General features: G+C 48.7%; 8 protein-coding genes across 8 annotated transcripts; 5 read left to right on the forward strand and 3 right to left on the reverse strand.

Moving 5' to 3' along the window:
- Window positions 1-436: 436 nt before the first annotated feature.
- On the forward strand, window positions 437-1,367 carry COCMIDRAFT_2197 (uncharacterized protein; the record flags this gene model as incomplete). The annotated part of the gene is made up of 2 exons (XM_007686287.1): window positions 437-704; window positions 766-1,367. The coding sequence occupies 2 exons, from the start codon at window positions 437-439 to the stop codon at window positions 1,365-1,367; spliced, it is 870 nt and encodes a 289-aa protein (XP_007684477.1).
- Window positions 1,368-2,138: 771 nt separating this feature from the next.
- On the forward strand, window positions 2,139-2,757 carry COCMIDRAFT_2198 (uncharacterized protein; the record flags this gene model as incomplete). Its single annotated transcript, XM_007686288.1, has 2 exons — window positions 2,139-2,606; window positions 2,659-2,757. 2 exons carry the CDS (start codon window positions 2,139-2,141, stop codon window positions 2,755-2,757), a joined length of 567 nt encoding a protein of 188 aa, XP_007684478.1.
- Window positions 2,758-5,934: 3,177 nt separating this feature from the next.
- On the forward strand, window positions 5,935-7,975 carry COCMIDRAFT_85810 (GMC oxidoreductase; the record flags this gene model as incomplete). The annotated part of the gene is made up of 2 exons (XM_007686354.1): window positions 5,935-6,136; window positions 6,258-7,975. The coding sequence occupies 2 exons, from the start codon at window positions 5,935-5,937 to the stop codon at window positions 7,973-7,975; spliced, it is 1,920 nt and encodes a 639-aa protein (XP_007684544.1).
- A 195-nt stretch (window positions 7,976-8,170) lies between these two features.
- Window positions 8,171-9,577, reverse strand: COCMIDRAFT_2200 (uncharacterized protein; the record flags this gene model as incomplete). Its single annotated transcript, XM_007686289.1, has 4 exons — window positions 8,171-8,719; window positions 8,846-9,092; window positions 9,235-9,453; window positions 9,501-9,577. The coding sequence occupies 4 exons, from the start codon at window positions 9,575-9,577 to the stop codon at window positions 8,171-8,173; spliced, it is 1,092 nt and encodes a 363-aa protein (XP_007684479.1).
- Window positions 9,578-9,937: 360 nt separating this feature from the next.
- On the reverse strand, window positions 9,938-11,271 carry COCMIDRAFT_85905 (uncharacterized protein; the record flags this gene model as incomplete). The annotated part of the gene is made up of 2 exons (XM_007686355.1): window positions 9,938-11,158; window positions 11,218-11,271. The coding sequence occupies 2 exons, from the start codon at window positions 11,269-11,271 to the stop codon at window positions 9,938-9,940; spliced, it is 1,275 nt and encodes a 424-aa protein (XP_007684545.1).
- A 556-nt stretch (window positions 11,272-11,827) lies between these two features.
- On the forward strand, window positions 11,828-12,802 carry COCMIDRAFT_2202 (uncharacterized protein; the record flags this gene model as incomplete). The annotated part of the gene is made up of 1 exon (XM_007686290.1): window positions 11,828-12,802. The coding sequence occupies one exon, from the start codon at window positions 11,828-11,830 to the stop codon at window positions 12,800-12,802; it is 975 nt and encodes a 324-aa protein (XP_007684480.1).
- Window positions 12,803-13,702: 900 nt separating this feature from the next.
- COCMIDRAFT_85931 (uncharacterized protein) lies at window positions 13,703-13,927 on the reverse strand (the record flags this gene model as incomplete). The annotated part of the gene is made up of 1 exon (XM_007686356.1): window positions 13,703-13,927. One exon carries the CDS (start codon window positions 13,925-13,927, stop codon window positions 13,703-13,705), a length of 225 nt encoding a protein of 74 aa, XP_007684546.1.
- Window positions 13,928-14,336: 409 nt separating this feature from the next.
- On the forward strand, window positions 14,337-14,585 carry COCMIDRAFT_85852 (uncharacterized protein; the record flags this gene model as incomplete). Its single annotated transcript, XM_007686357.1, has 1 exon — window positions 14,337-14,585. The coding sequence occupies one exon, from the start codon at window positions 14,337-14,339 to the stop codon at window positions 14,583-14,585; it is 249 nt and encodes an 82-aa protein (XP_007684547.1).
- Window positions 14,586-15,893: the final 1,308 nt, after the last annotated feature.

Raw genomic sequence — 15,893 nt, forward strand, 5'->3', positions numbered from 1 at the left:
TTATAGCAGAACAGCATGTGTACTTCTGTTTCACCTCATGTAAGCAAACATAAAGGTGAAGGTGAATGAGCAGGCAACACCATGTTTGCGCAACGTACAGTCAATCCATCTTCACCCAAAGTTTCCCCCATATCGCATTCAAGCTTGCTTACATGGAACAGAATGGAAACGCACTCCGCTCTGCTTTAAAGCTTCCCCCTCTACCGAGATATCCTAGTGAAATCAAAACGTTGTCTCTGATTATTTCCCTTCCCATTCCACTCATTCCAGAATGCCTCCCGAACCGCAAGGGATCTGCGCTGCATGCCAAAAACCAGCTTCTGATGTGTGTGGCGGTTGTAAATCAGATACCTACTCACGTTACTACTGTGACAAAGTGTGCCAGAAGAATGACCGGCCGTATCACAAGAGAGCTTGTCAGGACGCCCAAGTCGAGATGACCCTCGCCCGAATCACAGAAGTGGTTCAGCAAGCTTACTTCAACTTCTGTGAAAAGACTTGGGACATCTCTGTGGTGAGAATTGACCAGGTACCTGACGGTCTAGAAATCCACTGGGCAGATAAGACAAAGAGCAGCAATCACTTCAGTAAATTCCCTGAACATCTGACAACGAGCCAGAATGTTCGCGAAGCAACGCTCGTCGCCATGTGTTGCAACGAGCCACTGGCACATCTGCATGGTCTTATCAAAGCCCTTGTTGAAGGTATTTATTTACTTGTCTTTCACGCAGTTTTTGCCATGTATCGCTAATAAAATACCCATAGGAATGCCTATCGAAATCCAGGAACTTCAAGTCTTTCTTCGGTCGGTCAGTCAAAAGGTGACCATCTTCAGCGAGGTCAACACTGGACATGGGACTGCGAACTGGCCAAATAACCTGCATGAAATTCTTCGCATCAAGTCGAAGAAGACAAATACACAGTGGGTCATTGACATCACCGGTGCACAATACGGAATCAGAAAAGCGCTATGGGATTGGAGAGATTACGAGAGAATTTACATGGTAGATGTATGGAAAGAATGTCCATTCGGCGACAACAAGTCTTTCATCGATAGATTGAGCAAAGTTCCTGGTGTCGATGGTCTTGGTCACAAGATTAGCATACTTGCGGCTGGCAACCTCAATCAGGCGATCAAGAAATGGGAGGCTAATCACAAGAGTCTCGCCAAGATGCTCATTCTGGACGAGGAAGCATACCAGGTCGATAAGGCTAGCTTGCTGGAGAGCATGGACGCCGCGGTTCGCTCCTTTGTCACGGCGAATAACTTCAACGCTCAATTTAGAGAGGCAAAGACCCACGACCGGAAGTACCCGGATAAAAGTAGGCACGAAATCATCATCATGACTAAGACGTATCGCATGTGAGTTATCAGCCGAGGGGTGGCGCAGTGGGTTTTCTTCCGGATACTAAATTTTCTTTTTTCTAAACCTTGAATCTGTAGGAAGGAGTTTGAGGTTTAGTGCTGACGAAGCTTTCTTGTGTCCTTTAACTACTGCACAGGATTCTGAGCCCAGAAGTGCTGTATCTAACCACCACTGAGAGAACAATATGTTTAATGTAACCACTATTATAGGTAAACTATTAGGAAGTCGTCTAGAAGGTTCTAAAGCTATCGTCTCTTTGCTAAATGGATTCTGCTGTTTATCTACTCCTTTCCCTCATATTGTTCAGAGTTAGTTAGAAGCAGAAAGAACATAGTGGTATACACAGATAGGGGTAGGTTACATATGATCTTATAAACGTGGTTACTATGACATAGTGCTACACCTAAATAGGCGAATGATATAAACCTCATCTGTAGATTCGAGCATAAAGTTGCAAAGCCAGGATAAAAGTGAACAAGTACGACGAGATGTTAAATTAATGATATCACGTGCTAATGCATGCGCATTCCAGAGACACGGAACTTTGGTGGTGAGTCCCCGCGACAATCAGGGACGCGACAAGGATATGCGCACTAGTTCGCTAGTTCCTACGTCATCGTTCCGCAACTGAAGCTCCCCATACTACATAACACGACTTTTTTCTTCTCCAATTCTTTCTCATTACTTTGCAATCACAATTTCAGCTCTGAATTGACAAATACCACCTCCTCAAACTTTGATTCATCCCACTTCATCTCAATCTACTTCACAATGGGTTGGTTCAGCTCCGACGAGAAGTCTGTCTTGGCTACGCATCCTGTCAACCTCGACGTCACGACAAAGTCAGGTTCTGGTGCCGAGCAAGACCGATACGCCCAGCACTTTTCCTCGGATGCCATCAAACGCGGTGTCGACCGGGGCCTCGATAAACTCCAGAACGCGGCCAATGCTGCCGGCTCTGGTGCGGAACAAGATCGGTATGCCTCGCATCTCAGCATTGGCGACCGGGGCCACAGGGCCATCAAAGAGGCTGCCAAGTACCAGGGTGATGGTGCTGAGCAAGACAGATACAACGCGCACTTCAGCCCCGCGCTCCACAGCTATGATGCTGTAAAGGCCGTCCAGGCAGCAGGCAGCGTGGTCGCCAACGGAGAGAAGAATGCTAGCTGGTATGGCCTGGGCTACGATGGCCGCCAGAGGGCCAAGTTGATGGCTGGTAGCGGTATGGGGGCTGAGCAGGTAAACTTTACATCATAACTTGGACGGCGCCAGATTACTAATATGATTGCAGGAACGTCTCGGTTCGCATTTTGGCCTCAGCAAGGACAGCGTTGCCAATGCTGCCCAGAGGGTGAAGGATGGTGCGCAGGATGTTCTCCCTCGGAGATGAGCAGTTATCATACGACGCGATCACGATCGCCACAGCTGACCACTGACAAATATGTCGAGTGTGGAGTTGTACGGCTTTATAATTGTAATTAACATGCCATGTACCAATACAAAATGAACTCTTAGAGCATCTACAAAGCAATGGATATGCCTCACTGTGTGCCAATTAACATCGTCCTTATGCAACCTGTCTATTCAGAAACAGTAGTATATTATATGTGTTCATAGCAATATTACGAGACTCTCGGTAATACGCTAGTATAGGAATAAGTAAATGCTATAGAGCGAATTGATCTCTTCTTAGAATGAAGCTCCTGTTCTAGAGTACAGCAGTGATGTTTTAGAACAACGCATTCCTCGCACATTCTACTTACTCAGCCTCATGCTAAATCATCGTGAACGATACCCACTAAATAATCCCCAACCTGGGGATCGTTTGTAAGCCTCTCGAAAGCAGCAGAGGAATCAACCGGTACTCAAGCATGACATGAAAAACCCATTGATCGTTCGGACCACAAGCTTCATACGAACGTTGAGCAAAAAATGTGCAGTCAGTAGTGAAAACAGATCCAGGATCCAATCAAACCCGAAAATACCAAACCTAATGGAACAATTCAGTTTATGCTATCTCGAAGAAATTGACCATGTCCTGGGCTGATAGCGGGATTTTTGAAGCGATTCGCTAGAGATACGGAGTATCGGCTAGAACGAGCGAGATGCTGACTTGTGCGAAGGATCTGGGATTGAGCTTACGACAGCAATAAAGAGGGTGGAGTCTCACCAAATGCGGGTAGATCAGTGTGAGTTTTACGTTGTATGTCATGATAGAACTATGGTACGGACGTTGACCAGTTCAAAATTCATAAAGCGAAGAACCCGGTGCGAAAAAGATCAGTCACTGTCGTAACTTTGTTGTCTAAATCCTGAGGTAGGTAGTGGGTTGGAACTTCTAGTCCCGAAGGTCGTCTTGCTCTTATTCCGAGACCAGATTGACTTTTGAATCTAGCGTTGTTGAAGTCACCGAACCTGGCGCTTAGGCTTACGTCCTACAACCACTGTAGCCCTTCCTTTTCTCATTTCAGCCCCAATACCTTCAGCTGCATATCTAAGGGTCTGTTTGGTTGCTCGATCTGTTACTGGTCTTCGTTTACCCGCCATTTTAGATTAGTGGACATTTGTTAGCGTTGCAGCTGTGAATATCCAGATTGGGATAGAAAACGAAGAGGACCGGCTACATGGTGCAACAAAGCTCTGTAATCTTACTGGAAGTCTTGAGCCCTACTGCTAGCCAGACAGCCCAGCTCCTCTTTGCTGAAAAATGGAAAGCTGTGCGTTAAGACTGCACGGCATAGGGATTCTTCTACTAGCGCTGGGCTAACGAAGTGGAGCTCCGTCTACATAATGGCGCCCAGACACCCGTTGTACCGAACACGATGCCATGTCCATGTCCATCTCCGAATTTTCTGACGAAGCTTGGATAAGGTATGACCAAACGGAAAACGAGCCGAGACTGAACAGGCCTTACTAAGTTCGCGAGCTCGTCAGCTCGTCACGTGGCGTACCACCAACTCTTTGTATACCGTTACACCTTGGCCGTATGTGGTATGGAAGGCTGAAGATTTTGAAGTTGGCGTTAAGACAGCTGCAAGATGTTGATGTATTGGACAATGAATCATCTCTTCCCAATGTATTAGTGAGTATGGTCTCCACGGAAGACATGCATCACTTCTACGTTGCCTAGGGGCTTACTCGTACCGCAATCTTTTGCTGCGTCACTGACTGCATCCCTCCCCAGGTTCTGGGAAATTGCTTATTCTGTCGAACAGGCATTGAAATACAATTTATGTATACTCATCTCCTTTTAACAAGGTAAGTAGGCTTACCTCTTTTTACAGGGTATACGCATCTCATTTTGCATGGTAGACTCAATTCATCTCCTTTCACAAGGTAGACCCAATACCTAGCCTCACTATAATACACACCGGCTAAGGCAAGACAATTCTTGGATCCCGTTCATTCAGCCAATGAACTAAAGGGTTCCTGCAAGCTGATCGAGAGAAAACCCCTCTCATCGCCGCTCCGGTCTCCCGACAACTACCGCAAGTCCCGCTCAGCACCAATATGGTTGAGGCGTGACGCCATTGCGCCATTGCCGTGGCATTCCAACGCTGTGTGCACCTTGCAAAACCCATGCCGCCTCTTCGGTGATACAGGTGTCGATCCCAATTCCATCCGATAATGCCGGACCTGCATGTGTAGCTTTGCTAGGAGTACGCCTCGTAGTAACTATGCATTTCCAGTTGCTCCGGGCTCTATATTCACAGGTTGCGCGTAGCTCCGTGGGTAGGTACCACGGGAATGCCCTTGCTTGGCTTCCCCGCACGCCAGGTCAGCATTGGCACTTGCCATCGCCGTCTAGTACCAACAATCAAGTATTTTTTAACCTTCGAGAACTCCGCGCAGTTCCGCTGGGTGTGATTATTACATGGACATTTGGCGATCGACGCTGAGCTTCGATCTTGCGTGACGGTACCAGACTGGGCAATGGCCAATAGCGGCTTGGCCCCACCATCGTCTACCCAACGTGTAGTCGTTGCATTCCGGTGGTACACACATGTACCTCCTGTCGGTACCTTTGGTGACTCTGTTGAGATGTCAGCTTACAGATTTTCTATAGGTTCATAGCACAAATCTGGTCGCCAGAGGTGGACGTCTGGTCCTGATTGCTGTACAAAATACCTTTCAAGATGGGATATATAACTCCTCCACTCGGCTGAATCTTGACGAAAGAAGATGGCCCCACCTGCGAGGGTACTAACGTGGACCGAAACTTTACGATATATCAGCCCTGACAAGGGTATGCGGGATGGCGGACTAGCCGACTACGAAGCTTCAGCCGTAAGCCTGTGTCTTACGGAGGCACTGCTTTTTTGCCTACCCAGGTCCAAGAAAGCCTGAGCATCCGATCTTGGCCACCGGAACGGCAAATGTTGCTCAAATCAAGTCATGAACTGAGGAGTATAAAGACTTGTGTCTTTTCCGACCTTTGCCTGATGTCCGCGTTCGTGCCTTTATTTTACTCCAAGGCCCGGGCTATACGTCCAGAGTGTCCGCCTTAATCAATACCAATACCCTATAACCCAGATAGTACTCTAGTATACCTTAAACATATTTCAAGATGCGTCGTTTGACTGTCGGTCAAGCATCGACATGCGTCTTGCTGACGCTATCTTCACTGCTACATGTCACTTCTGCATGGCCGTCATTCGATTTCTATAACTCGCAGTTCGCAAAGCGGGCAGATGCTACTACTCCACGCGGAAGCGCTCCGGATGAAGATGCATCATACAACGAAGTGTACGACTTCGTCATTGCCGGAGGTATGTTTCGCTACTTGTTTTTCCATCCATTCTACAGTCCTTACCTGAACTTGTACGGAGCCATCTCAGTGTTCATTCCTACCAGGTACTATCTGGAAAAACATGTACTAATAACACAAAGGAGGAACGGCTGGCTTGGTACTAGCAAATCGCCTCTCGGAATCGGGACGCTTTTCTGTGCTTGTCCTTGAAGCTGGACCAAGTCCAGAACAAGTATTGGCCTATGAGTCTCCGGGAGGTAATCAGTTCATCAAAGGTAGCTTGCTCGACTGGGGGTTCGTAACTCAGCCACAGGTGCACTTGAACAACCGTACCATTCAGTACCTTCGCGGAAGGTGCCTTGGAGGTTCCAGCACCACCAACGGGCTTTTTTACGGTCGTGGCTCAGCCAGTGTCTATGATCATTGGAAGGAACTTGGAAACGACGGATGGGGCTGGAGCGATGTGTGGCCTCTTTTTGTGAAGAGTACCAAAATCGTCTCACCAACTTCGTCGGCTGCGTTGTCAGCGTTCAACCAAGACTACAAGACCTTCGAGGCTAGTGCTTATGGGGACGGACCGCTTGAACTTGGGTTTCAAGGATATGTTCCTCCCGCCACTGACGGCTTCATTGTAGCTGCTAGCGAGGCGCTCAATATTCCCATTGTCCAGGATCAGAACCTTGGAGATAGTGTTGGTGTCAAGCACGGAACTACAACACTCAACGGCCATCTTCGAAGGACGTCAAGCTACACTACATTCTATCAACAAGCTCGCCAGCGTCCCAACCTTAAGGTCCTACACGATTCCCCTGTTACTGGACTTAAGTTTGACACAACCGGTGCCCGACCTCGTGCTATCGGTCTTAGCTATGTCCACCACGCCACCGGCTTCGTCAACATCGTTAAAGCCCGCAATGAAGTTATCCTGAGCCTTGGTGCCTTCCACTCGCCTCAACTCCTCATGGTCTCAGGCATCGGTCCCCAGGCCGTGCTCGACAAAGTCGGCATCACCCCCCTTGTAGTCAACGAGAACGTCGGTCAGCACCTCAACGACCACTCCGTCTTCTCCATCATGGCCCGCGCCCAAGACAGCGCCTCAACCACTGACATGTCCCGCACACCCGAGAACCTGCGGGCCGCCCAAACAAAGTTCTACCAGAACCTCACCGGCCCCTACACCGCTCCCTCAGGTGTCACAAACGGGTTCCAGAAGCTCAGCGAAGACGAACTCCGCAGCATCGGTGCCGAAGCCGTCATCAACGCCGGCCTCGCAAACCAATCCCACATCGAGTACCTCTTCGAAAGCGTCTGGTACCCCTGGATCCCCACCCCATACTGGTCCCCCCGCTCAAACGACTCCTACATCTCCGTCACAGCATCCAGCCTCGTCCAGCTATCCCGCGGCACCGTAACACTGCGCACGGGATCCATGTCGGATTCGCCTCTCATCGACAGCAACTACTATGCCGACTCCACCGATGCTGCCGTGGGTATTGCGTCGTTCAAGTACCTGCGCAAGATCCTGAGACACCCTGCTCTCTCGCAGTTCACCGTTGGTCCGAACTCTGGGGAGGTGAGCCCTGGATCTGCTGTTGCGGATGATGACGATGATGCTATTTTGGCGTATATCAAGGCGAATACTATTCCTAATTGGCATGCCACTGGTACGAATCGCATGCTGCCCAAGGATAAGGGGGGTGTTGTGGATAACACGTTAAAGGTGTATGATGTTGATGGGTTGAGGGTTGTTGATTGCAGTATTGTGCCTGTACTGCCTGATGTGAACATTGTGGCTAGTATTTACATGGTTGCCGAGAAGGGGGCCGAATTAATTAGAGAGGAGTGGGGTGATGCCTGAAGGAGGTGGTAATGGATTGTGAGGAGGGTGATTTGTTAAGAGGATCTTAACGGCTTGAACGTAGTCATTAATTGCTAGGAAATAATCTTTTATGAAGGGTTCATCAATGCCCTACCGTATCCGATATCACCATCAATGTCATTTGACTTGGATCCGTGATTTCAGCTTTCTATATGGTTTTATTACTACCACCACCTACTCTCCTAAGAACCATTTCATCAGATTTTCCTTCTCTTGAAGCATCACGGGGTCGTCGGGTACCAGCTCCAACGCCTTTCCGAGAAACATGTGAGCATCCTCAGCCTCATCAATCGTTCCCCACATCCTAACACACATGGTTCTGCGATATAGCAGCTTCGCTCGGAGGACGTCGGAATACTTCCATGTGTATCCATCCCGCCAATATCCGGGAGCCGCCGCATCCGCCGACATTTTCAATCCGCACTCTGCCATATCTCGTTGTAGCTCCGGATTACTTCTGCTCTTACCCAACATGCTGTAAGTCATATATCTTACTTTGATGGTTGCCTGGGCTACGTTGAGGGCCATCTTGAATTGCAGATCAGCAATTCTCTCGATGAAACTATCACCGCTAATTCTTTGTATCTTGTCCCAAGACTTTCCCCTGCGAAGGCTCGCAACCTCCATGGAAACTTCCGCCCACAGCATACTAGCCTGCATGAAGTCCCCTTTACGATAGAAGCCAAGCCCTTCGTCTTTCTTTGATTCCAGCGACTCCAGAACCTGGTCTGGATGAGTCCGGTCTGTCGCGAGTTCCTCTTTGATAGAGGCCGCTACTTAAGGAGACACTCGGCCATGTATTTCAACGTCCCTATAGTCTTGAATGGCGAGGAAGGGACTCAGAAATACTTTCTGTATGGTCTCGGAGAAGTACCCAGTCATGTCGTTCTTGTAATGGACGTGGTTCTCAAAACATATTGGTCCCACTTCAATATCAAGGCTTGTGGCGCATTCTTGGGTATTTCGCAATAAGAACGCCAAGCTGCGACAAAACCGCTCGAGGCCACTGCCCATCATCATGATACTGATTTCCTGGCATTCTTCGTCAAGAGCGTGTGTGTCGGTCTCGATGAAAACAGTGACGGCGAGTACATGTCTAGAAGCGATGATCATCAGCAGAGAGCTTAAGTCAGTTGGATTACTACAGTGATCGAATACAACTGGAAATACTCTTGCTAGATACTAATGGTATCTGTTCATGTCTCTTTTGCCAAGAGAGGAAGGTAAAATATACTAACCCTTTGAACTGCTCTACAACGGGCCCACATGCCATAGTTGGCATGCCGTGACCTGCAAAGCCCTCGAGAAAAGGCATGTACATTACGCAATTGAGTCGAATGAATTGGTTAGATTTCACCATGACATCATAGGCCTCACGGTGAATCTGGCTGTTAGTGCGCAAGATAGCCGTGTCAATGGAGTGCTCAACAAAGGTGAGAGTAGGCTCGTCTCTTAGGCTAGCATATCTCAACTTATCATAGGTAAGGGGGTTTCGTACGCGCACAGCAGATGACTGTATACTTCACCCCTGATCTCGCGGGGCATGTCCATGAAGCGGAATGGCGGGGTGTCTTCAGCCATGGTGCAAGCTTTTGTGCGTTAAAGAGTAAAAAATTGAGCACAATTGAATGAGAATGTAGGAGAAGATTGTAAGGCGGTTGGTCCCAAACCGTGTAGCATGTTGACTGCTGGGAAGGGAAAGCGCAGACTACTAGTGGTCTTAGTACTAGCGCTTACTGAATGGCACGGCCCCAACAAACTAGTTCAACCAGCGATGAACGCGCTTTCCTCTCTACATGTCTTCACCAGAACAAACATCACTAGCTGTGTAACAATATGACTTCATCAATTTCAATGCTCCAAAGTACACTGCTGCTATCGGGAACGCGAGCTAAGTTGACACTGCTAGACCCATATCATCGCTGATCAACTCAAATCACGTCACAACTGCCTCATCCACTCAAGGATCTTTTCCTTCTCTCTCAATATACCCAGGTCTCCAGGTTGCTTCCGCAGAGCCAGGTCGATGAATCCTAGGGCTCTTTCTTTGTTCCCAGGGTCTGCTTGTAACCTCAGAAAGGTTGCATACCGAAAGTAGTATTTCGCCTTGTGCGCGACAGACACGGCGTGCTTATATCCCTTCATCCAATAGTCTTGCTTAAGCGAATTGAAGGCACAGTTCAGTGAATCATCGGCCAGTACCTCAGCGACGAAGGAACTCTTCGACCAATTGGAAAGCTGGACGTGGATGATGTTGAGACGCATAATAAAATAGACCTGAGCAAGCTGCGCAACGAACTCCTCCTTTCCTTGACGAACAAGACCAGGCCAAGAGCTTGAGACGATCAACATGTCGAGCTCGACTGCGGCGTCTTGCCATTTCAAACATCCAAGTTCGACTTGACCATCATGGAATAGACGGGTTCCTTCCTCTTTTGCAGCCATGTACTGGGTTAGGACCGCTGCAGGATCAGAGGATGGATCTTTTGCAATATCTTGACGCAGAGCTGTTGCGACGGCGCTATCTACATGGCCCTTGACCTCAACCCCTTTGTAACCATGGAGATTGGCTCTCAGGGGTGCGAACAAGGACTTCTGCATCTTCTCCGAGAAGAAACCATCAAAGGTGGGCATCATGTTGTTGCTTCGTATATTGTCCAAAACGGGTGCCATTCTTATTGAGATCTTCAGAGACTCACTGAAGCCTGGTGAGTGTGCATCTCCATCTTTGATACCTTGACAAAGTTTGTCCAGATGTCGATGCAATACCATGGCAGTCAAAGGCTCATACCAAGCCGAATTTCTCGACGGCCCGTTGTCTCGCTTTTTCTTCAGGCCAAAGTGTACACTGAGTACATACCCTTTGAACTGGTCGACAAGAAACTTTTCCTGAGTGACCACTGGAGTCTGCTGTCCACTAAGAGCACCTACAACAGGCATACCCTCCGCCGATGTTACTTTGACAAAACGGTTGGTCTTCACCATGACATCGTAAGCCTCGCGGTATATTTCTTTCGATGTCCGAAGTATGGACGTCTCGATACGATGTTCGACGCGGGGCAATTGTAGTACGTCTTCCATGAAGTCATCATCTACAATACCGAATTCGCCGGGCGAGTGATCGAACTCGCACAAGATGATGCGGTAGATCTTGTTGCGTATCTAGAAAACGTTGGAGCTACATCAGCATATGCTGTAAGCACACCAACACATAGTCTTACTTCGCTAGGGAGATCGCGGAAGCGGAATGGCTTGGATGGAGTGCTGGCAGTCATTGTGATTTTCAAATTCTCTGATTCCAAAATGAGGATTGTACGAGTCAATGGCAAGGAGAACAAAGATATCGAGATGAATCTGTCCCAATTGAACTATGATCAGTTTGTGTAAGACCTCTATGAAGGGAAAGTGGAGACAAGATGTGGGGGCAGATAAGCAGCCTATTTTAGCGGTACGCGCTAAACGCGAAAACACGTGATCTACGACGTGTCTTCAGCAGCCACATACTGGTATGATGCAAGGAGAGTCTTTATGCTGACGAGTATGAGTTCTGTTGCCATGATCATTTCACGTCAGAGAATGAAGTAGAGTCGATGCTCTCGCAATCAGTTAGCTCACATCGTGCAATTGCACACTCTGGTACATCACAGGGGTGCACCCAGCAACTTCTGGCTTCTGCCTGGTATCTGCCTCATGCTATCCCACACTACACACAGCCCCATTGTATAAACTTTGCCCTTACCCCACGACTCATCACCTAGTCTGTGCCAATGAAGTATTTGTTGAAAGCATTTCTCTTTCTAATCCTCAATTGAAACACGGCAAATTCTCACAATGGCGTACACCTTCCCCCTCGAAGTCTGGGCTGAAATCCTACAACACATCGACGACCCCTTCACCCTCTGGGTCCCCTGTCGTCAAGTCGCTCGTGGAATACGGTATGAAGCAGAGCGCGTGTTTTATACTACATTCATCCCTCTTCTCCACATCGAATGGACAGGTGCAGAATCCGTGTTCGAGTACACGGAGCCCAACATCATCGCGACCCCGTACCTGCAGGCCGCAGACAGCACATGGAAGTCCTCACCACTGACCTTGACGTTGAGCTCGACCGACGGATACGAGGAAGTAAACCGAGATATGTCGTACTCAGAATGGCGAGAAAGAGCACACCGCGCAATCAACTACGCTGACATGGACTTGTGGCGAGCCGACATAGAGCACGAGAACTATCACAACCAAGTTATATATTTCAATACTCCAGATGTACGGTACACGTTTATCAACAGTGCTGAAACGCGATTCGACGATGCCAATTTCCATGCTGTGGATGGCGAATGCAAGCCGTACAAAGCGCGCGCTGCGCTCGACTGGAGACAACTCATGACTAGGCTGTTTGCTGAAGAGAACATTGTACGAAAAAGGCTAGGGGGCTGTGCATCGTCGTTCTGGGAGTACGCTGAGCGGCTTATCAGGACCATCTTTAGGAGTTCGGAGCGCCGCATCTGTATCGGGAAAGGGAAGCGAAGATACGAATACGAAGCTTTCAGGCGCAGAGTCGGTGTACTTATTGAGATGATTTGTTGGAACGATTTCGAATTTCATCCTCTGTATACTAAAGCATTAGAGCAGCGTCTTCGTTGCGCGTTCGATCGTGATGGTGGGAATGCAGGCAGACTTGAGGACGTTTTTGGTGACGTCTGCGAATACAGTAGACAGCGAGGGAGTGCTATGATGCAGATACGGGCTAATAGATTGATGGATTTTGCCCAAGGGCTATGGCTGCAGCGGTGGAAGGATGAGGAATGAGGAATGAGTGGGACTGTCAATCTCGCTCCTGTAGGTGAATGGAACGTCCCACCACATAGAACCACAGAAGTTCTGAAGAAAACGAAACCGAGTAGCGCATTAGTTTCTTATACCTATGCTTGCTAATTGCCATACTTCTCAAATATTAGGACCTGTCTGAAATATCAGAACACAAGTTCACTGCTATCGTGGTCAACGCTACACGTAACCTGTAGGTGTCCCTGATCCACATGTGCTCGATTAAAACATTGCAATACCCCACTCTCTACGCCTGCTCCTCGTCGCTATTCACTGAAGGGAGCTATCAATTTCCGTGGCATCTCTTCCCTCGCCATTCACTCTGGGTATCTAGACACCTCTAGCAACCCAACCTACGCGGCGTACAAAAGCATGACTCTCTCCAGAATAAGCGTTCGCTCTCGCAGCATATCATCACGAAGAGTGCTGGCGTTTGAATCATCATAAAGAGCACCCACACCTCAATCAAACTCATCGACTTCGGTCAACCCTTCCTATCCACCACTCCTCCCAACACCCTCCACACCCTCCTCTACTACCGCGCCTCTGAGATCCTCTTCTTCGACCCCCTAGATCACCGCATCGACCTCTGGAGTATGGGCTGCGTTGTACGTCTCCCTCCACCCTCCATATCCCACTCTTCCCCCATGCCAAAAACAAACGATAAGGAGAATTGACAATAAACATCTAGTTATTCGAGCTCATAACCGCCCAACCATTCTTCGACACCTTCCTAATTACCCCTCCGATTCTCGTATCCCAAATACTCAAACTGAACGGTGATACGATGCCGCACCGTTGGCAGGAGCAGTGGCCTAGGCGTGCGACGCCACGGGGGGACGATGAGGATCGGTCGCTTCAGGGGTGGTTAGAGGAAGCGTATTATGATGGGTAGAAGAGACGGGATTTGAGTAAGGAGGATATTAAGAGGGTTGGGAGTATGGCAGGGAGTATGCTATGCTGGAAGCCGGAGGATAGGGCTTCGGCGAAGAGTATGGTGGGAGAAGCTTGGTTCCAGAACGATTGATGCAAGTGGTATGGTATTTGATTATGCTTTCTTTTTAGTTCGGGACTTGCAATGGTGTAGTAGTCACAATAGATCTCCATCAATCATATCTACGCTGATTTCCAACCATTCTCACGCGATGGCGTTGGACTTATCCGCCAGCCTTCATAGCCCCATATTCCCATCCGTTCCCCCAAGTAATATTCAGTTGCAAAGAAGAAATACGATCGAATAGGGTTCAAGAATCACTGCTACATCAGGCCATCCCAGCCAGCTGGAAGAGCTAAATCAGTGGCTAGCCAGATCACACTACACTCATCATCCATACCCCCTCAATTCCAACCCACCCAAGCCTTCCCAGAAATCCAGCACTTCACTATTACTTATGCGCTCCACCCTCTTCAAGTCTACACCCCATGCACTCCACTCGATCAAACCGCCCTTCTCTTCACGATTACCCCGCTTAAGAGGGCTGGAAATTTCGTGATCGAAAAGAGGTGAACGGTTACTATGTTTATAAATCATTTCGATCGAAGTTGGGAGTTTTGGTATGTAGACAAATTAAGACTACGCTTTATTGCGTACGTTACATGTAGGACGATGAAAAATGCGAGAAAATGTTTCCAACACAAAGCTGAAAAAGAAAAAAGAGGAAGAGTAGGTGTGAGTGCTCTGCATGTTCTTAGCGCCAGTGGGAAATGTTTCTCACGAACATCGAGGGAGGTCTTGCAAAGTTTATTTTTGCAAGCAAATGTATGAGTTGAGGGAGAGATTGGATCATATTTGCGTTTACTACAATGGTCGAGCCAAAAGTATAAAAAAGACATTGTCCGCATCACAGGTATTCTCTGCTTCTTCCCACATCCCAACTTGATCTTTCCACTAACCCCCCGGAGTCACATTTAAGTCTTCGAGCCCATGTTGCAACCGTCTCGTCTCCCAGCATCAACGTGAGGATGCTGAAAGACCATCTCAATAAATCACAATCAAAAGAACTTACGCTGCGTCCCAAGCATCTAGTTCATCTCCCACTCTCTCGCATGTAAGAGAGTGGTCGACTATCCAGGCGGCACCACGAGGAGGCGCAAGGGTCCGACTTCTACCGCCCGTCCACCTCTTGCAGTCACGCCAATGTTCAAAAGAACGCCGCGACTCATTTCTTCTCCAGGCAAGCATTTAAGCCAGCAGCTGCCCCGCATACCTTACCAATGGCCATGACAGCCATTGTCGACGAATCGACTCAAAGGGTATAAATACCCAAAATCGGACAGGTCTCAGAAAGCTCCGAAGAGCAAAAGTTTTTTCTCAGAATACCCAAAAGGGCGGTAGTACCCAAAAGGGCGGTAAAAAGTGTTTTCTCGGAAAAAAGGTTTCTCAGAAAAGCCCAAGGGCCAACTCAAAAATACCGGTTGAGGTGTTGACACTTTTACAAGTGTGAACACCGCAATCACGGTGTGTCTCCAAATAGCTCACGAAGCCTCGGCCGTGCTAATTTTAGCACGGCCGAGGCTTCGTGATTTGGGGGTTTGTCTGCATTTCAACCAAGGACCATGCGGTCTATCAGAGACCCAGCAGCCACTCGAAAGCAGTCGCTGAGCTCCACATCTGTAGGCCTCTTCCGCGCACAGATCCCTAAAAAGCGATCCACTGGCGGCGGGGATACGCGAACGTTCCCTGCAGAACAAGACGCCGACGTAGTTACGTACATCGACTCGATGGCACACACGGACGAACCTATGTGGCGTAGGTGGACCTGAACAAGCGGACTTATCCGGAACATAGGCGGACCTGAATGAGCGGGCGTACCCGTAGGAAGCAGGCGTACCTGAAGAAGCGGGCGTACCCGAAAGTGTGGCACCTGGACACGAAAGTAGGGTGGGGGAGGAGGGGTCTGCACAATAGCCAAGACATCGGGGGATGTGCGTCCGAGGGTGCCTGTAAGCAAAGTGCCGTGGACCCTAAGGTCTACCAGAGACTTCCGGAGAAGCTCAATATCGCAGGCATCTTCCATACTCATCTTCCTTAGAAGGATGATACTGATGGCGGGGATAAGGCAAGCCTTTCCCT

Source organism: Bipolaris oryzae (genome assembly GCF_000523455.1).
Source record: "Bipolaris oryzae ATCC 44560 unplaced genomic scaffold scaffold_18, whole genome shotgun sequence".
NCBI classification, from domain to species: Eukaryota; Fungi; Ascomycota; class Dothideomycetes; order Pleosporales; family Pleosporaceae; genus Bipolaris; species Bipolaris oryzae.